This window comes from Leptodactylus fuscus, chromosome 11, assembly GCF_031893055.1.
Source record: "Leptodactylus fuscus isolate aLepFus1 chromosome 11, aLepFus1.hap2, whole genome shotgun sequence".
Classification (NCBI taxonomy): domain Eukaryota; kingdom Metazoa; phylum Chordata; class Amphibia; order Anura; family Leptodactylidae; genus Leptodactylus; species Leptodactylus fuscus.
This window is the reverse complement of record NC_134275.1, coordinates 59,808,564-59,834,519: the sequence shown is the minus strand read 5'-3', so window position 1 is coordinate 59,834,519 and position 25,956 is coordinate 59,808,564. Positions and strand designations below refer to the sequence as shown.

Here is a 25,956-nt window from a genome sequence, read left to right as displayed (position 1 = left end):
ATTAACTGCTTTCCCTGAGTGAGTGTGCATACGGATATGTGTGTCATACAGGAACCATCCATTGGACTCCTGGACACCATGTGCAATCTGCTCTGCTCCACCTATTCTACAACCTGCTGTCTATAGATAGGACATTGAGTATAATTTGCTTCAATCCTCCTGCTCTGTCACCTGCTGCCATAGAGGACAAAGGGACATGTTCTTCATGGTCAAAGGAAGGTGTAGAGAAGTCAAGAGTAGAGGAATCAGACCCTAAAAGGTTAGATAGTTAAATAACTAAAAAGCATAGGGTTTGACACTGTTACTGCTCCTAGGACTATATATCTATAAAACATAGTGTATAACACTGTCAGGGCTCCTAGGACTATATATCTATAATACATAGTGTATGACACTGTCAGGGCTCCTAGGACTATATATCTATAATACATAGTGTATGACACTGTCAGGGCTCCTAGGACTATATATGTATAAAACCTAGCGTATGACACTGTTAGGGCTCCTAGGACTATATATCTATAATACATAGTGTATGACACTGTCAGGGCTCCTAGGACTATATATCTATAAAACATAGTGTATGACACTGTCAGGACTATATATCTATAATACATAGTGTATGACACTGTCAGGGCTCCTAGGACTATATCTATAAATCATAGTGTATGACACTGTCAGGGCTCCTAGGACTATATATCTATAATACATAGTGTATGACACTGTCAGGGCTCCTAGCACTATATATGTATAAAACCTAGCGTATGACACTGTTAGGGCTCCTAGGACTCTATATCTATAAAACATAGTGTATGACACTGTCAGGGCTCCTAGGACTATATATCTATAATACATAGTGTATAACACTGTCAGGACTCCTAGGACTATATATCTATAAAGCATAGCGTATGACACTGTCAGGACTCCTAGGGCTATATATCTATAATACACATAGTGTATGACACTGTCAGGGCTCCTAGGACTATATATCTATACAACATAGTCTATGACACTGTCAGGGCTCCTAGGACTATATCTATAAAACATAGTCTATGACACTGTCAGGGCTCCTAGGACTATATATCTATAATACATAGTGTATGACACTGTCAGGACTCCTAGGGCTATATATCTATAATACATAGTGTATGACACTGTCAGGGCTCCTAGGACTATACATCTATAAATCATAGTGTATGACACTGTCAGTGCTCCTAGGACTATATATCTATAAAACATAGTGTATGACACTGTCAGGGCTCCTAGGGCTATATATCTATAAAACATAGTGTATGACACTGTCAGGGCTCCTAGGACTATATATCTATAATACATAGTGTATGACACTGTCAGGGCTCCTAGGGCTATATCTCTATAAAACATAGTGTATGACACTGTCAGGGCTCCTAGGACTATATATCTATAATACATAGTGTATGACACTGTCAGGACTCCTAGGACTATATATGTATAATACATAGTGTATGACACTGTCAAGGCTCCTAGGGCTACATATCTATAATACATAGTGTATGACACTGTCAGGGCTCCTAGGATTATACAGTGTATATCTATAATACATAGTGTATGACACTGTCAGGACTCCTAGGACTATATATGTATAATACATAGTGTATGACACTGTCAAGGCTCCTAGGGCTATATATCTCTAAAACATAACTACCACATATTCCCCAGGCATATGGAGCCACAAGAACATTATGCCTTATGGGAACAAAAAGGCCATTAAAATGAGTGCAGGAAAAATGGGCCATAATATCGTGTACATAGGAGACAGAGTGCGAGTGGGATTGAGTTAGAGAGAGGACCTGCTGACCATAAGAGCTTACACTTTATAGGAGAGAGGACTCTACGGACCATAAGAACATACAGAAGTAGTACTGTATATATACAGATGATACAAGCTATGTTATGCAGTGCAGTTTATGGAGGATGGGAGTAGGTTACAATTCCTTGGTTGAACTTGACGGACAGTTGTCTTTTTTAACCATTCTATGTAAATAGAAACCACAACTTTTGAGAAAACTGGGAAGAATTCATCTTTACAAACCAGTTCACCCATCTCTAATGCAATATTCTGCTCAGTATTCAAGGAGCCATCTGGTAAATATGGAGTACAGGTGTTTATATTGGGATGCTCGGAGCCCCCCGTACTCCTTGTGTCACACACACAGCAGAATCCAAAGGGTGAAAGATCAGAACCTAACACTGACATTGACACAAGAGAGCCTATATATACTGTGTATATATAGCAGGAGCAAGGAATGGTACGACTAAGTTTGTTTACTCAAGATATTTTTGGTGGGGGCTGTTGTGTCGATGGTCAGAGAGTTGGTCCATATTTATGATACTATGAAGGACATGGCAGGATTGTGACAGGAGGAAAATAAAGCAGAAAGAAAACTTCAAGGAGAAGGAATTGGGTATAGATGGGGTAAAGGAGGTGGGGAAGGGGTGTCATGAAGAGAGGGGACAGATAAGTCAAGGAAGAGTAAGTCGTAGATCTCTGGTTGCCCATATGGAGCACAGAAAATAAAGTCCCTATTAGCCAGGAATAACCTTTCCTAAGAGGAATCTTCCCTGCTGTCCTCACACGGTCAGACCCCAATGATGGATTCTCTACATTCAAATCAATGCTTATTAATAAATCATCTTGTCCTCTTCTGTAGATTTCAGCTCCTGAGGCGACTCCTCCACAGTTCACTGCTTTTACAGTAAAGAATCCTGGTCACCTCCAACAATAGAGCCTTCATTCCTCCGGCCGGAGGGGGCGCTCTTCTATACTGTACATTCACATCACTGAGTGTTCACGGCTCCTGAGGCGAGTTCACTGCCCTTACAGTAAAGAATCCTGCTCACTTCTAAAGACTAATCCATCGCTGCTATACCTCCTTGTTTTCTTGAAGGGCTTACACATTGCAGAGATTTCTACTAGATTTCATAGAGCAGCCATTTTTTGCAGTTGTACAGGTTTTCCAGGGAATTTCTATCAATTTTCCAAAATGTTCAGTGGGATAGTGAGATGAGGAGTCCGCAGTGCCTTTATAAAGCAGTAATATTATGTGACTGTCCTTCTGGCAGCGACTTTGCTGGTATTTGGTCTGTGATCCTACACTAGACTGCACTCCGTCTTCACTAAGGACTTTCCCTGCGTCTCGTCAGCTTGTAAATTAAAAAGTTCTCCCATAGACTGTATTCAATTACACAGCTTACAAGTTAACACATAGCAGACTGGGGGCCGCACACGGTGGACAGGGGGCTGCACATGGCAGACTTGGGGCAACATGGTGGACAGGAGGCTGCACATGAGGGATGCACACGGTGGACAGGAGGCTGCACATGAGGGACGCATATGGTGGTCAGGGGGCTGCACATGGCAGACTTGGGGCAACATGGTGGACAGGAGGCTGCACATGAGGGAAACACACAGTGGTCAGGGGCCCATAATGCAAATGATGGATGCACATAGTGGACTGGGGGGCCGCACATGGTGGTTCAAAGATTGCACATGAGGGATGCAGACAGTGGTCAGGGGTCTGCACTTGGTGGACACGCACAGTGGAATGCGGGCTGCACATGAGGGACACACACGGTGGTCGGGGACCCATAGAGGGATGCACACTGTGGTCAGGGGGCTACACATGGTGGACGCACACAGTGGAATGCCAGCTGCACATGGTGTACAGGGTGCTGCACATGGTGTACAGGGTGCTGCACATGAGGGACACACACGGTGGTTAGGGACCCATAGTGCACATGGTGGACACACACGGTGGACAAGGGGCTGTACATGAGGGACGCACACTGTGGTCAGGGGGCTGCATATGAGGAATGCACACTGTGGTCAGGGGGCTGCATATGAAGGACACACACGGTGGTCAAGGGCCCATAGTGCATATGGTGGACACACATGCTGGACACACACGGTGGTCAGGAGGCTGCACATGAGGGACACACGGTGGTCAAGGGCCCATAGTGCATATGGTGGACAAGTATGGTGGACACACATGGTGGACAGGAGGCTGCACATGAGGGATGTACACTGTGGTCAGGGAGCTGCACATGAGGGAAGCACACTGTGGTCAGGGGGCTGCACATGGTGGATGCACACAGTAGACTGGGGGCTGCACATGAGTGATGTACACGGTGGTCAGGGGTCCCATAATGCACATGGTGGATGCACACAGTAGACTGGGGGCTGAACACTGTGGACAAGAAGCTGTACATGAGGGACACACACAGTGCACAGGGGGCTGCACATGGTGGACTGGAGAATGCACACAGATTGGGGGCTGCACATGGTGGACTGAATAATACACACAGATTGGGGGCTGCACATGGTGGATTAGGGGCCGCACATGGATAGTTTTATAGCTATGGTGCAAATCTGTCTTGTAAATACACCCAAAGCTGTATGTTGATGGCCCTGGGGCTCACAGTCTGGTCATGTGGGGGGCCATGAGCCTCTACATGAGCCTCCAGCTGTGATCCTCCTTCTAAGTCCACTGTAAGCAATCTTTATCTGTCTGCTTGCGGCTTATTTTAGATTCCTGACTCTGCCAAGTATTGGGTGTCCAGTGGGAGCCAGGCAACGACACCACACACAGCAGGAACGTTCTCAGGATCACTGAGGTACAATATATTTATGAGCACCCACTATCCATAGACTGCGGAAAATGAATATACACATGTGGACAAAATTATTGGTACCCCTCGTTTAATGAAAGAAAAACCCACAATGGTCACAGAAATTACAAAAGTAATAATTTGCTTCAACATAATAATAATAAAAAAAAAAAAAACTCATGAAACTGGCCTGGACAGAAATGATGGTTCCCCTGAAAATAACGTGACCAAAGGGACATGTTATATCTCGATGTGTCCACTAACTAGCATCACGGGTGTCTACAATCTTGTAATCAGGCAGTGGCCTGTATATAGGGCTACAGATACTCACTGTGCTGTTTGGTGGCCTATATATAGGGTACAGATCCTCACTGTGCTGTGTGGTGGCCTGTATATAGGGTACAGATACTCACTGTGCTGTTTAGTGGCCTGTATATAGGGTACAGATACTCACTGTGCTGTTTAGTGGCCTGTATATAGGGTACAGATACTCACTGTGCAGTTTGGTGGCCTGTATATAGGGTACAGATACTCACTGTGCTGTTTGGTGGCCTGTATATAGGGTACAGATACTCACTGTGCTGTTTGGTGGCCTGTATATAGGGTACAGATCCTCACTGTGCTGTGTGGTGGCCTGTATATAGGGTACAGATCCTCACTGTGCTGTGTGGTGGCCTGTATATAGGGTACAGATACTCCCTGTGCTGTTTAGTGGCCTGTATATAGGGTACAGATACTCACTGTGCTGTTTGGTGGCCTGTATATAGGGTACAGATACTCACTGTGCTGTTTAGTGAACTGTATATAGGGCTACAGATACTCCCTGTGCTGTGTGGTGGCCTGTATATAGGGTACAGATACTCCCTGTGCTGTGTGGTGGCCTGTATATAGGGCTACAGATACTATACTGTTTAGTGGCCTGTATATAGGGCTACAGATACTCACTGTGCTGTTTAGTGGCCTGTATATAGGGTACAGATACTCCCTGTGCTGTGTGGTGGCCTGTATATAGGGCTACAGATACTATACTGTTTAGTGGCCTGTATATAGGGCTACAGATACTCACTGTGCTGTTTGGTGACCTGTATATAGGGTATAGATACTCAATGTGCTGTTTGGTGGCCTGTATATAGGGTACAGATACTCACTGTGCTGTTTGGTGGCCTGTATATAGGGTACAGATGCTCACTGTGCTGTGTGGTGACCTGTATATAGGGTACAGATACTCACTGTGCTGTGTGGTGACCTGTATATAGGGTACAGATACTCACTGTGCTGTTTGGTGGCCTGTATATAGGGTACAGATACTCCCTGTGCTGTGTGGTGGCCTGTATATAGGGCTACAGATACTCACTGTGCTGTTTAGTGGCCTGTATATAGGGTACAGATACTCACTGTGCTGTTTAGTGGCCTGTATATAGGGTACAGATACTCACTGTGCTGTTTGGTGGCCTGTATATAGGGTACAGATACTCACTGTGCTGTTTGGTGGCCTGTATATAGGGTACAGATACTCCCTGTGCTGTTTAGTGAACTGTATATAGGGTACAGATACTCCCTGTGCTGTGTGGTGGCCTGTATATAGGGCTACAGATACTCACTGTGCTGTTTAGTGGCCTGTATATAGGGTACAGATACTCACTGTGCTGTTTAGTGGCCTGTATATAGGGTACAGATACTCACTGTGCTGTTTGGTGGCCTGTATATAGGGTACAGATACTCACTGTGCTGTTTGGTGGCCTGTATATAGGGCTACAGATACTCACTGTGCTGTTTAGTGAACTGTATATAGGGTACAGATACTCCCTGTGCTGTGTGGTGGCCTGTATATAGGGCTACAGATACTCACTGTGCTGTTTAGTGGCCTGTATATAGGGTACAGATACTCACTGTGCTGTTTAGTGGCCTGTATATAGGGTACAGATACTCACTGTGCTGTTTGGTGGCCTGTATATAGGGTACAGATACTCACTGTGCTGTTTGGTGGCCTGTATATAGGGCTACAGATACTCACTGTGCTGTTTAGTGAACTGTATATAGGGTACAGATACTCCCTGTGCTGTGTGGTGGCCTGTATATAGGGCTACAGATACTCACTGTGCTGTTTAGTGGCCTGTATATAGGGTACAGATACTCACTGTGCTGTTTGGTGGCCTGTATATAGGGTACAGATACTCACTGTGCTGTTTGGTGGCCTGTATATAGGGTACAGATACTCACTGTGCTGTTTGGTGGCCTGTATATAGGGTACAGATACTCACTGTGCTGTTTGGTGGCCTGTATATAGGGTACAGATACTCACTGTGCTGTTTGGTGGCCTGTATATAGGGTACAGATACTCAATGTGCTGTTTGGTGGCCTGTATATAGGGTACAGATGCTCACTGTGCTGTGTGGTGGCCTGTATATAGGGCTACAGATACTCACTGTGCTGTTTAGTGGCCTGTATATAGGGTACAGATACTCACTGTGCTGTTTGGTGGCCTGTATATAGGGTACAGATACTCACTGTGCTGTTTGGTGGCCTGTATATAGGGTACAGATACTCACTGTGCTGTTTGGTGGCCTGTATATAGGGTACAGATACTCACTGTGCTGTTTGGTGGCCTGTATATAGGGTACAGATACTCACTGTGCTGCTTAGTGGCCTGTATATAGGGTACAGATACTCCCTGTGCTGTGTGGTGGCCTGTATATAGGGCTACAGATACTCACTGTGCTGTTTAGTGGCCTGTATATAGGGTACAGATACTCACTGTGCTGTTTGGTGGCCTGTATATAGGGTACAGATACTCACTGTGCTGTTTGGTGGCCTGTATATAGGGTACAGATACTCCCTGTGCTGTGTGGTGGCCTGTATATAGGGTACAGATACTCACTGTGCTGTTTGGTGGCCTGTATATAGGGTACAGATACTCACTGTGCTGTTTAGTGAACTGTATATAGGGTACAGATACTCCCTGTGCTGTGTGGTGGCCTGTATATAGGGCTACAAATACTCACTGTGCTGTTTAGTGGCCTGTATATAGGGTACAGATACTCACTGTGCTGTTTAGTGGCCTGTATATAGGGTACAGATACTCACTGTGCTGTTTGGTGGCCTGTATATAGGGTACAGATACTCACTGTGCTGTTTGGTGGCCTGTATACAGGGCTACAGATACACACTGTACTGTTTGGTGACCTGTATATAGGGTACAGATACTCAATGTGCTGTTTGGTGGCCTGTATATAGGGTACAGATACTCACTGTGCTGTGTGGTGACCTGTATATAGGGTACAGATACTCACTGTGCTGTTTGGTGGCCTGTATATAGGGTACAGATACTCCCTGTGCTGTGTGGTGGCCTGTATATAGGGCTACAGATACTCACTGTGCTGTTTAGTGGCCTGTATATAGGGTACAGATACTCACTGTGCTGTTTAGTGGCCTGTATATAAGGTATAGATACTCACTGTGCAGTTTGGTGGCCTGTATATAGGGTACAGATACTCACTGTGCTGTTTGGTGGCATGTATATAGGGTACAGATACTCACTGTGCTGTGTGGTGGCCTGTATATAGGGCTACAGATACTCACTGTGCTGTTTAGTGGCCTGTATATAGGGTACAGATACTCACTGTGCTGTTTAGTGGCCTGTATATAGGGTACAGATACTCACTGTGCTGTTTGGTGGCCTGTATATAGGGTACAGATACTCACTGTGCTGTTTGGTGGCCTGTATATAGGGTACAGATACTCACTGTGCTGTTTGGTGGCCTGTATATAGGGTACAGATACTCACTGTGCTGTTTAGTGGCCTGTATATAGGGCTACAGATACTCACTGTGCTGTTTGGTGAACTGTATATAGGGTACAGATACTTACTGTGCTGTTATTGGCCTGTATATAGGGCTACAGATACTCCCTGTGCTGTTTCGTGGCCTGTATATAGGGTAAAGATACTCACTGTGCTGTTTGGTGAACTGTATATAGGGTATAGATACTCCCTGTGCTGTTTAGTGGCCTGTATATAGGGTACAGATACTCACTGTGCTGTTTAGTGGCCTGTATATAGGGTACAGATACTCACTGTGCTGTTTGGTGGCCTGTATATAGGGTACAGATACTCACTGTGCTGTTTGGTGGCCTGTATATAGGGTACAGATACTCACTGTGCTGTTTGGTGGCCTGTATATAGGGTACAGATACTCACTGTGCTGTTTAGTGGCCTGTATATAGGGCTACAGATACTCACTGTGCTCTTTGGTGAACTGTATATAGGGTACAGATACTTACTGTGCTGTTATTGGCCTGTATATAGGGCTACAGATACTCCCTGTGCTGTTTGGTGGCCTGTATATAGGGTAAAGATACTCACTGTGCTGTTTGGTGAACTGTATATAGGGTACAGATACTCCCTGTGCTGTGTGGTGGCCTGTATATAGGGCTACAGATACTATACTGTTTAGTGGCCTGTATATAGGGCTACAGATACTCACTGTGCTGTTTGGTGACCTGTATATAGGGTACAGATACTCACTGTGCTGTTTGGTGGCCTGTATATAGGGTACAGATACTCACTGTGCTGTTTGGTGGCCTGTATATAGGGTACAGATACTCACTGTGCTGTTTGGTGGCCTGTATATAGGGTACAGATACTCACTGTGCTGTTTAGTGGCCTGTATATAGGGCTACAGATACTCACTGTGCTGTTTGGTGGCCTGTATATAGGGTACAGATACTCACTGTGCTGTGTGGTGGCCTGTATATGGGGCTACATATACTCACTGTGCTGTTTAGTGGCCTGTATATAGGGTACAGATACTCACTGTGCTGTTATTGGCCTGTATATAGGGTACAGATACTCCCTGTGCTGTGTGGTGGCCTGTATATAGGGTACAGATACTCACTGTGCTGTTTGGTGGCCTGTATATAGGGTACAGATACTCACTGTGCTGTTTGGTGGCCTGTATATAGGGTACAGATACTCCCTGTGCTGTGTGGTGGCCTGTATATAGGGTACAGATACTCACTGTGCTGTTTGGTGGCCTGTATATAGGGTACAGATACTCACTGTGCTGTTTAGTGAACTGTATATAGGGTACATATACTCCCTGTGCTGTGTGGTGGCCTGTATATAGGGCTACAGATACTCACTGTGCTGTTTAGTGGCCTGTATATAGGGTACAGATACTCACTGTGCTGCTTAGTGGCCTGTATATAGGGTACAGATACTCACTGTGCTGTTTAGTGGCCTGTATATAGGGTACAGTTACTCACTGTGCTGTTTGGTGGCCTGTATATAGGGTACAGATACTCACTGTGCTGTTTGGTGGCCTGTATATAGGGTACAGATACTCACTGTGCTGTTTGGTGAACTGTATATAGGGTACAGATACTCACTGTGCTGTTATTGGCCTGTATATAGGGTACAGATACTCACTGTGCTGTTTGGTGGCCTGTATATAGGGTACAGATACTCACTGTGCTGCTTAGTGGCCTGTATATAGGGTACAGATACTCACTGTGCTGTTTGGTGGCCTGTATATAGGGTACAGATACTCACTGTGCTGTTTGGTGGCCTGTATATAGGGTACAGATACTCACTGTGCTGTTTAGTGGCCTGTATATAGGGCTACAGATACTCACTGTGCTGTTTGGTGAACTGTATATAGGGTACAGATACTCACTGTGCTGTTATTGGCCTGTATATAGGGTACAGATACTCACTGTGCTGTTTGGTGGCCTGTATATAGGGTACAGATACTCAATGTGCTGTTTAGTGGCCTGTATATAGGGCTACAGATACTCACTGTGCTGTTTGGCGGCCTGTATATAGGGTACAGATACTCACTGTGCTGTTATTGGCCTGTATATAGGGCTACAGATACTCCCTGTGCTGTTTGGTGGCCTGTATATAGGGTACAGATACTCACTGTGCTGTTTGGTGAACTGTATATAGGGTACAGATACTCACTGTGCTGTTTGGTGGCCTGTATATAGGGCTACAGATACTCACTGTGCTGTTTGGTGGCCTGTATATAGGGTACAGATACTAACTGTGCTGTTTGGTGGCCTGTATATAGGGTACAGATACTCACTGTGCTGTTATTGGCCTGTATATAGGGCTACAGATACTCCCTGTGCTGTTTGGTGACCTGTATATAGGGTAAAGATACTCACTGGCTGTTTGGTGACCTGTATATAGGGTACAGATACTGACTGTGCTGTGTGGTGACCTGTATATAGGGTACAGATACTCCCTGTGCTGTGTGGTGGCCTGTATATAGGGCTACAGATACTATACTGTTTAGTGGCCTGTATATAGGGCTACAGATACTCACTGTGCTGTTTGGTGGCCTGTATATAGGGTACAGATACTCCCTGTGCTGTTTGGTGGCCTGTATATAGTGTACAGATACTCACTGTGCTGTTTGGTGGCCTGTATATAGGGTACAGATACTCACTGTGCTGTTTGGTGGCCTGTATATAGTGTACAGATACTCACTGTGCTGTTTGGTGGCCTGTATATAGTGTACAGATACTCACTGTGCTGTTTGGTGGCCTGTATATAGTGTACAGATACTCACTGTGCTGTTTGGTGGCCTGTATATAGTGTACAGATACTCACTGTGCTGTTTGGTGGCCTGTATATAGGGTACAGATACTCACTGTGCTGTTTGGTGGCCTGTATATAGGGCTACAGATACTCACTGTGCTGTTTAGTGGCCTGTATATAGGGTACGGATACTCACTGTGCTGTTCGGTGACTAGGTGTGTCCCACACTCAACATGGACCAGTGGAAGCGAAGGAAAGGGTTGTCTCAGGAGCTTAGAAAGAAAATTATAGACAAGTATGTTAAAGGTTATAAGACATCTCCAAGCAGCTTGATGTTCCTGTGACTACAGTTGCACATATTATTCAGTAATTTAAGATCCATGGGACTGTAGCCAACCTCCCTGGATGTGACCGCAGGAGGAAAATTGATCACAAATCAAAGAGATGGATAATGTAAATGGTAACCAAGGAGCCCAGAAAAACTCCTAAACAGATTAAAGCTCAAGGAACATCATTGTCATATCGCACCATCCGTCGTCGTTTGAGCCAAAGTGGACTTCATGGGAGACAACCAAGGAGGACACCATCGTTGAAAACAAATCATAAAAAAGCCAGACTGGAATTTGCCAAACTACATGTTGACAAGCCACATGATGAACAGATGAGACAAAAATGGAACTTTTGGCAAGGCACATCAGCTCTATGTCCACAGACGAAAAAATGAAGCATATCTTGAAAAGAACACTGTCCCTACTGTGAAACATGGAGGAGGCTCTGTTATGTTCTGGGGCTGCTTTGCTGCATCTGGCACAGGGTGTCTTGAATCTGTGCAGGGTACAATGAAATCTCAAGACTATCAAGGGATTCTATAGAGAAATGTGCTGCCCAGTGTCAGAAAGCTTGGACTCAGTCACAGGTCATGGGTCTTATAACAGGATAATGACCCAAAACACAGCTAAAAACACCCAAGAATGGCTAAGAGGAAAACATTGGGCTATTCTGAAGTGGCCTTCTATGAGCCCTGACCTAAATCCTACTGAGCATCTTTGGAAGGAGCTGAAACATGCCGTCTGGAGAAGGCCCCCTTCACACCCGAGACAACTGAAGCAGTTTGCTCATGAAGAGTGGCCCAAAACCCCTTCACAAGACGCCCCTACCCATCACACATATAGGAACTTGCGTGCTATTGACACCCAGCACCTCTCAGATACTCTACAGTCCTCCCTGTCCCCCATCTCTTCAATCTCCTGTCCCAATCTGGCCACCAGTCACTATAATGATACCCTCAAAAATGCATTGGATGAGGTTGCTCCCCCCTACACTCGTAAAGTCCCACATAGGAGGCAGCAACCCTGGCACACGCCACAGGCACGATTTCTTCAGCGCTGCTCTAGGTGTGCCGAACGTCTATGGAGAAAATCACGCTCACCTGCAGATTTCCTCCACTTCAAGTTTATGCTTAAAACATATAGCTCTGCCCTTTACCTTGTCAAACAAGACTATTTCACCGCCCTCATCTCTTCTCTCTCCAGCAACCCTAAAAGGCTTTTTGAAACCTTTCACTCCTTACTCACACCCAAGGTGCAGACGCCATTCACAGACCTTAGTGCTGATGACCTGGCCATGTATTTCCATGATAAAATTGATAAGATCCGTCAGGAAATTACTGCCCAAGCCCCAGGTGGCATTGACTCCCACACCTACGATAGTACTGATCCCCTCACCAGCCGCACTTTAGACTGTCCATTCTCATCTTTTGAACCTGTCACAGAAGAGGAAGTTTCCCAGCTACTTTCTTCATCTCGCCCCACAACCTGCAGTAGTGACCCCTTCCCCTCACACCTTCTCCAATCTCTGTCCCCTGCTGTCACTACTTACCTTACTAAAATATTTAACCTCTCTCTCTCTTCTGGAATCTTCCCATCCTTCTTCAAGCATGCTGTTATAATCCCGCTACTGAAAAAACCCTCCCTGGACCCATCCTGTGCTGCTAACTATCGACCCGTCTCTAACCTCCCCTTCATCTCTAAACTTTTGGAACGCCTGGTTTATTCTCGGTTAATCCGTTATCTCTCTGCTAACTCTCTGCTTGACTCCTTACAATCTGGTTTCCGCGCTCTGCACTCTACTGAAACAGCTCTCACAAAAGTCTCTAATGATCTACTAAAGGCTAAATCCAATGGTGACTTCTCTCTTCTTATTCTTCTGGACCTCTCTGCAGCTTTTGACACTGTTGACCATCAACTTCTCCTCACTATGCTCCGCTCAGTTGGCCTCAATGACACTGCGCTCTCCTGGTTCTCCTCTTATCTCTCAGGCCGCACTTTCAGTGTATCATTTGCGGGCTCTGTTTCCTCTCCTCTTTCCCTTGCTGTTGGGGTTCCTCAGGGCTCGGTCCTTGGCCCCCTGCTCTTTTCTCTCTACACAGCCCCCATTGGACAAACCATCGCCAGATTTGGCTTCAGGTACCATCTTTATGCTGATGACACCCAATTATACACATCTTCCCGTGACATCACCCCTGCACTCATACAGAACACCAGTGACTGTCTCTCTGCTGTCTCTAATATCATGTCCTCGCTCTATCGGAAACTAAATCTCTCTAAGACTGAACTACTACTGTTTCCACCATCTAACAGATCTGTCCCTGATATATCCATTGCAGTCTCAGGCCTTCCTATAACTCCTAGGCAGCATGCCCGCTGCCTTGGGGTCATATTTGACGCAGACCTTTCCTTCACCCCTCATATTGAATCACTCGCACGTTCATGTCACCTCCACCTCAAAAACATCTCCAGAATACGCCCTTTCCTTACCAGAGATACACTAAAGACACTTATTGTCTCTCTGATTCATTCTCGCCTTGACTACTGTAATTCCTTACTAATCGGTCTTCCCCTCACTAAACTCTCTCCTCTACAATCTATTCTGAATGCAGCGGCCAGGCTCATCTATCAGGCTAGACGCTACAGCGATGCCTCCGGTCTGTGCCAGTCGCTACATTGGCTGCTTATTCATTATAGAATAAAATATAAAGTTATTACTCTCATCCACAAGGCTCTCCATAATGTCGCACCTCCCTACATTTCTTCCCTCATCTCTGTCTACCGCCCAACCCGTGTTCTCCGCTCACTCAATGACCTAACACTTACATCCTCTATTATCAGAACCTCCCATGCTCGTATACAAGACTTCTCCCGAGCTGCACCACTTCTCTGGAATGCTCTACCCCGGACAATCAGATTAACTCCCAACTTCTACAGTTTCAAACGCAAACTAAAGACGCATCTTTTCAGACAAGCCTATCACAATTCCTAATGCACAAAATTGTCTGAACACTGTATAAGCAATGCCGCCCCTGCTACCTCTTGTGTCACCCTCTCTACCTCATAGATTGTAAGCTCTTTTGAGCAGGGCCCTCAGTCCCATTGTGTGAAATGACGTTCTTTGTTATGTATGTCTGTATCTGAACCCTATAAATTGTACAGCGCTGCGGAATATGTTGGCGCTATATAAATAAAATGTATTATTATTATTATTATCCCTGCTGAGACAGAAGTCTCATTGACGTCGGATTGCAGCGATTGCCTCAAAAGGTTATGCAACAAAATATTATGTTACGGGAACCATCATTTCTGTCCGGGCCTGTCATGAGGTTTATTTTATTTTTTTAAAATTCTGTTGAAGCGAAAAGCAATGTCTGACTTTCATTTGTTCATTTTCATAGAATTTTTATTCATTATTACTTTTGTCAGATTCCTGTTATTTCTGGGACCATTGTGGGTTTTTCTTTCATTAAACGAGGGGGAACAACAATTTTGTCCACGTGTGTATGAGACAATGCAATATACAACGTGACATACTGCACCTGTACCAGAGCGCACTACAGCCAGGTGATGGCCAGAGGGCAGTACAGTTACAAAGCAGGATCAGGGAGCGGAACAGCCAAGACGTCATTTGCAACTCTACCTGATGCATCTCTATCTTGTCTACACAATGTCTCACTCTCTGACAGCAAACCGGACTGCCAAGATGGGTCTCTGGAGACATCTTCATTCATGTGCTGGTACACGGACAAAACCCTCAGGCCACACATAAAGAACAAATTTAAGAATGTATTTATTATATAAAAACACATAGTCCACAGGTCCTTAGGCACCGACACAGAGACCTCACTCCACAGGTTAACATCCTGGACACAAGTCAGGACTGGAGGAGGACAACCTGAGCTCTTATCTGGAAGCTACAATCTCTGCAATTCTCCTGAAAATGTCCGTCAGACCTGATGAGCGATCTCTTGTATCTTCTGCAGCATATCCTCAGACTGCAGCTGCTCCAACGTCAAGAGAGACAAGCCAAGCTGATCCTCCTACAAAAGATACAGAGAACATGAGCAGAGACAGTCCAGATGGTCCTAGTACAGAGAACGGAGTACACAGTCCAGATAGCCCTAGCACAGAGGAGACAGAGAACATGAACAGAGACAGTCCAGATGGTCCTAGTACAGAGAACGGAGTAGACAGTTCAAGTGGTCCTAGTACAGAGAACAGGAGCAGAGACAGTCCAGGTATTCCTAGTACAGAAGAGGCAGAGAACATGAGCAGAGACAGTCCAGATGGTCCTAGTACAGAGAACAGGAGCAGAGACAGTCCAGATAGCACTAGCACAGAGGAGACAGAGAAAATGAGCAGAGAGAGTTCAGATGGTCTTAGTACAGAGGAGACATAGAATAGGAGCAGAGACAGTTCTGGTGGTCTTACCGTAGTACAGAGGAGATATAGAATAAGAGCAGAGACAGTTCTGGTGGTCCTAGTACAGAGGACACTATTTTTCCTAGTTCAGACCTGGACACATTTTTATTTTTTTCATACATGTGATTTTAAGGGCCATAACATTTATTTCCTTTGGATTATTCAATTAATTTTTGCGGCTTTTTTCGGTGATAAATATGGCTTTATCTTTATGTAGTTTATTTATTTTAATATCCAATAAATGTAAACAAAAAAGGAGGAGAAATAGCTAGTTTTTCACATTTTTCATGTTTTTTTAAATTTACGGTAATAGCACGAAGCAGTTTTCACTATCTGTTATGGTCATTCTTACTGTGGCGATACTTACTGTTGTGTCACTGGGGGTAGGCTAGAGCTTGTGGCGGGGGTGGTACATTCTTTTTTTTTTTTCCTTACACCCTGTGCCCCCCATAAGTCATAACAGACCATCAGGGAGTCCTTTCTTTTTGAGGTTTTCTCCAGTAACTGAGTCTGATATATACAACCTCTTATAGTGTTCTCCAATACTGATCTGGGTAGGACCCAGCAACTTACGGAGTTCCCAGATGATCGTGTGACTGCTGAATCATGGCGGCTCCCACAACTGTGCACACAGCGATCGGGATAACAGGGATAGTAATAAACTGTCCTGGCCTTCCCTATGATATGTCCCGGTCGTAGTAACAGTCGACATCCCGTTCCTAAAGCTGCACGATTTTGTGGACCAGGCTAATCTTGCAAGGATGCCTGGACCTTGCACAGATCCATTTAGGCAACTGTAAGTGGATGGGAAGCATGTGCAGCTCTGCTCCTATTCCTGTGGATAGGCCTTCTCTATGAATTGATTTAGGCCCGGACAAACCCTTTAAGTGACTCTTATAGATATACCTTTAAGAAAAGTGACCAAAAAGTCAGGCCTATTACTCTGGATTGCCTAATAAACTTACTTGAAGCAATGGGTGCCGGTTATTCTTTCTAACACTTTATGGAATGTGATCCTATCCCGGCTCCTACCTCCAATAATCTGGAGTGCGCCATATAATACTTTGCTGTATGACTTTTTTCATGTGCACTCCGGGAGATAAAGTCTACAGAGACCTTCTCCTACGATCTAGAAGAGAATACGCACTCTCAAGTGATTTCCTTCAGGTCATATGAACCTGAAGATGAATCCAGACATCTGGTGGGCCTGGAGTTACACAGTGCAACTTTCAGTAAACATCTCCGGGTACAAGGTGAGTATATAGAAGGAGAACACTGTGCCCTATAAAAGTAAATCCCGAGCAAGTGCACACTGGACATGATGGCATTAACAGTGGATTACCTGCATAAGGGATCACATCGCCCCTGGATTAAATGGCAAACACCGAATCCCACTTGCAAGCTATAACTGCAGCAAAACTTACATGACGTAGGCCTCATGCACACTACCAAGTAAACAGGCCAAGATAGTTCAGGTTTTTTCTTTTAACACAAGGCACTTTGATGACACTTGGATACTATGTGAGTGCCTTACATGACCTATTAACTTCATTGTGGGGAATGCCTTAGTGCAGCCGGGAACTGCTTCAAGCATCAGAACATACATTGTCAGAAATACAATACTATATGGATCTTCTATAAATAGTCCTTATGGAGAACAACATCTTACTCCGGACACTTACTATGTATAGATACAGGGCACCATATTAGGGCCCGATGTAGCAACCCCATAAGACGCCATTGGTCCATTCTCTTGAGTGATTATCCAACAGTTTATAATCCCTTTGCCTCCTGCTTTAGGCCCCCGTAACCCTATAGTTTTAATTGGGATAAGCCTCAAACATGTTATTTCTATGCTAATTGTACATTGGTATTTTGGGTCTGAACATCAGTCATTATTTCGGGATTGCTTATCCTTAGATCTAGTCACATCACTCTCCATATATTACAGCCATCTCATTGCTAGTTTGTAATGGTAGCTGCATCATAATATTGACTGGATTTGTTTGTCACATTTTTATCTACGCCTATACGTATATCTTATACCTTTAGTCTCAGATTTTTTTCAAAAAGGTCTATTGGTGACCGAAATGTCCCGGTTTTTTCTCTGGATTGTCTAATAAGCTTACCTGAAGCACAAATAAACTGGTGGATGTTTCTTTAAAAGAATGTATGGTACCGACCTCTATTAATGTGGACTACAGAAGAGGAGGTGTTGCGGAAGGTTAACTCACCCTACGGAATGGTTGCGCCATTTCCCTCAGGAAGTGTCGGGATAAGTGAATGCATTCATCCACTGTCAGATTGAGATTAGCGTCTGTCAGGTGTTCCTGAATCCACAGTGGTAACTTTCCCTTCTTGTCGGACCGCGCGTATCTCTGTAAAAGAAACTCAGATCATCAAACATATCCACTGCATCTACTGTCTCCCCCCCTTTAAGATATGTTGCTAATATCAGCTCATTGGGGGTCCAGCACCCAGCTGATCTAAGCTACTGACTGACAGAGAGCAGAGCCAGAAGCAGATAACTGGGAACTCTGTAAAGCGGCTGTATACTGCCCATACTTTAGTGTCTATGAGCCGACCCCTGTGAATCTGATATTACTCATCTATCCCAAAGCTAGCTCATTAAAGGGGCTCTATCATTTGAAAATCGTGTTTTTACATAGTGATATGCCTGAATAAGCTTTAAAAAGGCTATTCAGGTGCTGCTAGTAGACTTCGAAAAGACCCACCGTTTTGGGTTTTTTTAACATGTAAATGAACCTCTCCGTGCACCCTGGGCATTCCCCAAGCCATCGTGCACCCCGTGTGTCATACCTTGGTAACGCCCTCTCTTTTGCTTGTGCTCCATGATTGTTCTCCTCCATTGTTGTAACCGCCTCCATTCTTGCAGCCTCGATCCCTGCGCTTTGAAATCTCGGGCATGCACAACAATACTCCCTTCTGAGTACTACTGCACATGCCTGGACGCAATTTTCTTGTGGACAATGGAAGAAAGCGCACAAGAAAATGGTGCCCGGGCATGTGCAGTAGTGCTCAGAAGGGAGCGTTACTGTGCATGCCCGAGATTTCAAAGCGCAGGGATCCAGGCTGCAGGAATGGAGGCGGTAACAACAACAGAGGAGGAGGGCAATCATGGACACAAGCAAAGGAGGGGGCATTACCAAGGTATGACACAGGGGGTGCACAATGGCCTGGAGAGGTTAGTTTACATATCGATATTACTGATATGTAAAAAACAAACAAACAGGAGGGGGTTCTAATACATATAATGATGTCTTGTGTGAAGGCACAGAACGGAAAATACGTAGAACGCTGTAACGATGTGTTAGCCAAGGATACAGCAGTCAAACTGCTCATGCCCCAAGCTTTGTGTATACATACAGATGAGATCCTATTAGATGGCGCTATGGGGTGCAGATAGGTTACCTTGTCAGCAAACAGCATGATCCCATAGTCCGTCTTCCCTCGGATGGCTCGGCCAACGCACTGTGCTGCATGTCTCATTGCATCAAAAGTAAGGAAATCATTCTCCCGCAAGTGGAACTGATCGCGCAGGAACTGGAGACGAGCCTGCCGGACGAAAGACAGAATGAGAAAAGTTTTCTACATAGTGGGAGAGGAGAGAGGCAACCAGCTGCAAGACCGATGGACGTACCTTCAGTATACGGCTCTGGGTGTAGACATAGGGGACTCCGAACATGATGACAGCGCGGCCATAATGGTGGACTGGTGGGGAAGAGGAAATGTAGGGTTACTATGATATCAAATGAGGGGCACCTGGCACATGACACCCAACCCCCACTCACCAAAATCAATTCCCTCAGACACTTTTCCACGAGCGACAGAAAGTAAAATGGCGCCTCGTCCGTTCTCACAGGCCTGAAATGACAGCTCATAGTTAGAAAGATGTCCCAATAGAAGTCTCGGTCCCACCAGTCCAGGCTCACCTCCTGATACTTCTCTAGGGCCACACTGGTCTCCGCCCCGTCCTGGGTTTCTATGAAGATTAGCTTGTTCCTCTGGATATTCTCCAAAATTCCCTGAGAGAAAACACAAAAAGGTATTAATGGCTCGGGGCCTCAAACTGACCCCAGCAGGAAGAGGGGCAATGTACATGATTTGGACACCTCCAGGTCCAACATATTATGAGGCACCTACCTGCTCATACCATGAAGCCACAATGTTCTCCATATACTGGTAACTTGTGAAGAACCCCACTATCCCGTCAGGGACAATGGCAGACATCTCTAGGAGGAGGTTCCCATAGTTCCGCATGACAGCTGTGGGGTCAGAGGTCAGTGACATGATATAGCGAAATCATGGAAAGACACACAAGACACAATCTCTTACCCAGATCTTCCCTTGTTTCAAACTTGGAGCTCATTGCTACTTGGTCATTTCCTCGGGCAACAACCTGTGGTCAAACACACAGTGAATGTGGGCTGGAAGCTTTTCATGCCAAGCGGCCCCCTGTGTCACATAATAGATTCCTCTTACCATCGGACACAGACACACCCGCGACAATGTCATAGTGAATGTTGCCATTGTTACAGGTCGGAAGTCCAGGATTTTTGGGTAGATGTCCAATGGGGAGAGAGTCTGTGGACAACATACATTATAGGTGAGGATACGTATGGTGGGTGACGAGCAAAATGAGAACATTTGCGATTCATACCCCTGATGTGATGACGACAGACTGAAACCTCTGAAACACCGGCTTAATGGCGAGAGACGCATCCAGGCAGCTAAGGACGAGAAGAGGCAAAATGTCACATAATCTGCAGGGTTCACCCTATGCCTGCCAAGGCTATGAGGTCTTCTGTCTGGAAGATGGAGGCAGTCAGAAGAGAATTGTAGCAATGATAGGTACATAACCCCTGAACCCCTACAGCCCCAGGGTTCTGACCAGAATCAATGCAAGAACCCACAGCCCCCATGCCCTGGCGTCTTGATTACAAGCTATAAGTACCTACAGTCCCCCCACTACCTCCAGTTCTCACTACAATCACCCCTACCACCTCTAGTCCTGGCTACAATCTTTTTAAGTGTCCCAGCGATGATGCTAGTCTGTAAAGCCCGCATTTTTGACAGTGGAGAGATATCGGTACCAAAACTAAAGGCGCAGATATCTCAAGCACTGAGATGCATATTGGGAAAGATGAGAGTGTGCTGAATTCAGCACACTATCAGCTTTTCAGCAGTGTGTAATACCGCATATTGATGAGTACATGAAACATCCTCTTTAAGTACTTGCAGCCCCCCCCCCTTCCCCCACAACTGCCCTGGCATCCTCACTACAATTTCAGTATCTGCATTCCCCCTCCTCACACCATAGTTCTTGGGGTCACCTGAAGTGTAACACCGGGTTACTAATGGTTGGTGTCCTATCTTCAAATGGTTCAATGATGATCATGAAACCTGTGCGGAAAGAGAAAGAGCATAAGTGACACAGACAAGGTAGGACATGGGTTGGGCAGTCACCAGACTCTCACCTTTGGTATATGTGCTGACAAGTGTGGCAAAGTTAGTGATGAGGATGAGCGGAGACAGGTCCGTGATGTCTGCAATCTCCAGTGTCCGTGTCAAAGAGCGCAACCGTTCGGCACAAAACCTAAAGCATATGCAGCAGAGTTAGAGCTGACAACAAGACAGAGGCCTCAAAAACATGGTGAAAGGCAGGAGAGGAGGACATGTCCAGAAGACACAGCCTGATGTTTTAAGGGAAAGGATAAGGGGCACTAAGGGTAATCATGTCCAGAAGACACATTTAAGGGGAAGAATAACAGCATGCGAGGGTCAGGGTAGAAGGTCAAGTCCAGAAGACACAGCCTAATTTAATATGTGGCGGGGGGAGTATGTGCCTATGAGTAGGTCATGTACAGAAGATGTTATTTGGAGGACAGCTAAGGAAGACAGTAATCAGGGAAGGAGGGGGATCAGGCCCATAAGGAACAGCCTGGTGTTATTTGGAAAATGATAAGGGTCAGATCAGGTCCAGGGAAGAAAGTCAAGTCCATAAGAGGCAGCCTGATGTTATATGTTAGATTAAAAGGGGCAATTTAGGGTTTGTGGAAGAGGTCATGTCCAGAAGTCAAAGTTGAAAGTTATATGGAGGATAGAATAAGGAGCAGAAGAGGGTCAAGGGAGGAGGTCACATCTAGAAGGAACAATTTGGTGTCATATGGGAAGTGGGAAGAAAAGCGGAAGACAAGAGTTTGGGAATTGGATTACAACCAGAAGAAACCATTTTACATTATATGGGAGTGGAAGTCCCATCCAGGAGGAACAGCCTGATGGTCGGGGAGAGATGAGTGCTGGAAAGTCAACATAAGCAGAATTCTCCGCTTGTCTCAAAGGGTGACCCAAGACATTGCTCAGAGGTCACATGATGCCAGGAACCTGCTCACCTCAATGGCTTCCGCTCAATGCAGACTTTCTCATAAAGGTCACGCAGAAAGGCAGCAGGACCCTCTTGGGTCACATGTCCAGAACGCAGACGAGACTTGACATAGCCAACCAGGCGCCGCAAGAAGCCCAGGAAGTGCAGAGCATTGCGGATACAGCCAGGGACAGCCTCTGTCAGAAAACAAAGGTAATTTGAGGGTGGCCTGGGACAACCTGAGGTTTACATGACTCCACCTGGTCTAATGCTACACCATGAATATATTTCAGCAGGGAGTGAAACTTCAGTCTGCTATATATGTCACCTCATATATGGAGTCACCCCTCCCCCACCTGCCTTACCTTTCAGGATCTCATCAGGTAACACAGGATTTGCTAGGTAAACATCTGTCTCACGGGCGACTGTGGCCTCGCGCAGACCTTCCACCAATCGAGCGTATTCTTGTTTTAGTTTCTGTTCATCACTGTCCTTAATCCTGAAAATAATGCAATGACTCAGAAAAAACCCTTAACATTCCCCGTAACGTTTCCCAAACCCCCCTCCACTTACTTTCTGATTCCCTCATCTCTCCCGTTTTCTGATGTGTCTCCCTCACCTCACCAATGATCTGCTGTTCCCCCTTCCCCAATACCATGCCACCCCCACTCCACCTCTCTTCCTTACTTCTGGATGGCAGTGTTGAGAGTGTCGATGTTGTTCTGGCAGCGCTCCAGAGTTCGGCGTGTTATGGTCACGCTCATGGAGTCGATACAGACGTTATCTACAGAGGAGACAGGAAGGTTTAATGAAGGACCTAACAGGACAGATGGAGGAGATTCTTTCACACTCACCAATGTTATGAGCCTCATCAAAAACGACTACAGATTTCTTGGACATCTCCCGAGACACCTGGTCTGCAATCTTCGGGTCCAGCAGATAATGATAACTGTACACGATGACGTTACATTGAGACAACTAAAGGAAGAGAGAAAGAATGAGCGGAGATCATGAAGGAACTGCATAAGCGGCCAGGAACCACAGATACTCACAGCATGGCGGGCCAAGAAGTACGGGCACCAGCCGCGCTGCCTTCCCAAGGTACGGAGGTCATCAAGATTGTAAATCCCGGGCGGAAGAGGAGTTTCCCTCCCGATTGCATCAAACTCCTGCAGGAAGAGACAGGTAAAATATTGTGCACATGAATGAATTCTTCAACCAATCTGAATTTCAGCCTTAACCCGCCTCCATCTTACCTCATAGAAACGGCAGGAGGGGACACTGGGGTCCCTATTCCTTTGTGCCCTCACAAAGGAGGCAGTGAGACTGTGACATTTCCCATCAATCTCCTTCCCAAAGCGGAGTGCGCTGACCTAATAAGACAAGACAAGAACCTGAAATAACAAGCAAGCAAAGAAGACGGAGGCACCAAGAGCATGTACCTACCTCCGGGTTCACACACAAATTACGTCTGGAACTCAAAGCCAATGCTAAGAAGTTGAGTTTCTCCCCGGTTTGGGTCTGAATGTACTCTGTCAACTTCCGGAGCTCCTCCACCACCTGCAAACAGTAAACATGAGAAGAGTGAAACGCTCACTACTATCCTGCCATGGCGGCTGCTGATGAGTCTTACCTTCTCTATCTCCGGGACAGTCCGGGAGCAATAGATGAGCTTGGTCACTTCCAAAGGATACGTCTAAAAATGACAATAATAGATATTAAAAGTAGAGCAGGGGGGGGGGGATGCAGACAATTCCCTGTGACTGACTACCCAGAGACCAGGACCGCCGGCCAAGCAGCTTTTCAAAGTGGTGCGGGGTCTAGAGTGTGGACTGGCTCGTGGTAATAGTGGTTTACAGTGTACAAGAAGAAGCAATAATGGCCGACTTGCCAGCAGTGTCATCAGGCAGGAGGGTCCATATTCCTGCTTCCCGGTTGCATCACTCCCCTCAGTGTCCAGGTCACTACAGCTGTGTGTCTGTGTGAACTACTCTGCCGAGCCTCAGCTTGGATGTCTGAATACAGCCTATGGTATACACAGAGGGATAAAGAAGGGCCCGGAAGCCACTCAGTAGAAGGGACCCACACTCACCCTCTGATAGGCCACAATCAGTGACAGCAACGACACCGTCTTTCCAGTCCCTGATGGCATCTCCAAGACTCCATGACCCTGCAGGAAAACACAGAACACATGACGAAAGACCACCAGCACAGACATCAATACCCACATAAACACCACCATCATCTCCACCACCTTGGCATCCAGAGTCCTCTTCAGCTCCAGCATATAGGAGTACTGCTCCGGATAGATGTATTCATAGGGGAAATAGACCAGTAACCCATCAATATTCAGCCTAGAAAAGATCACATGGCAATAAAGAGAGAAAGCTGTATACAAAAGGTGTATATATAATATAGAGGCTGTATACAGAAGGTGTGTGTGTGTGTATATATATATATATATATATATATATATATTTATTATAGAGGCTGTATATAGGAGGTGTGCATACATAATATACAGGCTGTATACAGAGAAAGAGGTGTATGGATATATCAAAGAGATACAGAAGCTGCATATATAATATACAGGATGTATACAGAGGTATATAACATATTTGTATATAACTTAGATGCTGTATACAAGTTTGTGTATAACATAGGCTATGTACAGAAAATGTGTATATAATATAGAGGAAGAATGCAGGAGGTGTGTGTATATAATATACAGGCAGTATACAGGTGGTGTGTATATAGAGGATGTCTACAGGAGGTGTGTATATAGAGGATGTCTACAGGAGGTGTGTATATAATATAGACGCTGTATACAGAATGTGTGTATATAATATAGAGGATGAATGCAGGAGGTGTGTGTATATAATATACAGGCAGTATACAGGTGGTGTGTATATAGAGGATGTCTACAGGAGGTGTGTATATAATATAGAGACTGTACACAGAAGGTGTATATACAATATAGAGGCAGTATACAGGAGCTGTGTGTATATAATATAGAGGCAGTACACAGAAGGTGTATATACAATATACAGGCAGTATACAGGTGGTGTGTGTATATAATATACAGGCAGTATACAGCAGGAATGTGTATATAATATAGAGGCAGTACACAGAAGGTGTGTATATAATGTACAGGCTGTATACAGGAGGTGTGTATATAATGTACAGGCTGTATACAGCAGGTAGATACAGATATATATCTATATACACATGTATGATCAGACATGGCTTACTTCATTTCTGCCGCTGACTCCGCCTCCACCGGACAGGCCACGCCCTAGAACAATTCACGCCGCTGATTGGCTGCTCAGGCTTTTCCCTCACGTTGACTTTGCTGCATAGAAGAGTCGCCATCATTGATGACATAAAACGCACCAGTAGGAGAAGAGAATGCAGTCATGTGACTAGCAACCTCTGACCCGGGTGTGGAAAACGAATGAAGTTTTATCGAGAGACTGGCGGAAGTTTTACTGCGGAGTATGATGGGAAATAGAATGGTGAGCGGCCCCGCCCGCTCCGAGGGGTGTGGCGTCTGAGGCGTCTCCTAGCAACTGCACTGTCTAGCGGCACCATGATAGAACGGTCACTAGTGAGGGTGATAGAGGGGGTGTCCTAGT

General features: G+C 45.5%; 1 protein-coding gene across 1 annotated transcript; it reads right to left on the bottom strand.

Moving 5' to 3' along the window:
- Window positions 1–15,157: 15,157 nt before the first annotated feature.
- ERCC2 (ERCC excision repair 2, TFIIH core complex helicase subunit) lies at window positions 15,158–25,656 on the bottom strand. Its single transcript, XM_075258940.1, has 23 exons — window positions 25,573–25,656; window positions 24,576–24,675; window positions 24,414–24,491; window positions 23,955–24,017; window positions 23,768–23,881; window positions 23,578–23,694; window positions 23,374–23,490; window positions 23,176–23,299; window positions 23,009–23,105; window positions 22,687–22,820; window positions 22,350–22,518; window positions 21,435–21,553; window positions 21,291–21,360; window positions 20,618–20,687; window positions 20,440–20,541; window positions 20,293–20,356; window positions 20,101–20,222; window positions 19,890–19,982; window positions 19,749–19,821; window positions 19,598–19,668; window positions 19,369–19,512; window positions 18,171–18,314; window positions 15,158–15,554 (listed from the first exon to the last, which is right to left on the bottom strand). The coding sequence occupies exons 1-23, from the start codon at window positions 25,575–25,577 to the stop codon at window positions 15,462–15,464; spliced, it is 2,283 nt and encodes a 760-aa protein (XP_075115041.1). The 5' UTR covers window positions 25,578–25,656; the 3' UTR covers window positions 15,158–15,461.
- Between the last annotated feature and the right edge of the window lie 300 nt (window positions 25,657–25,956).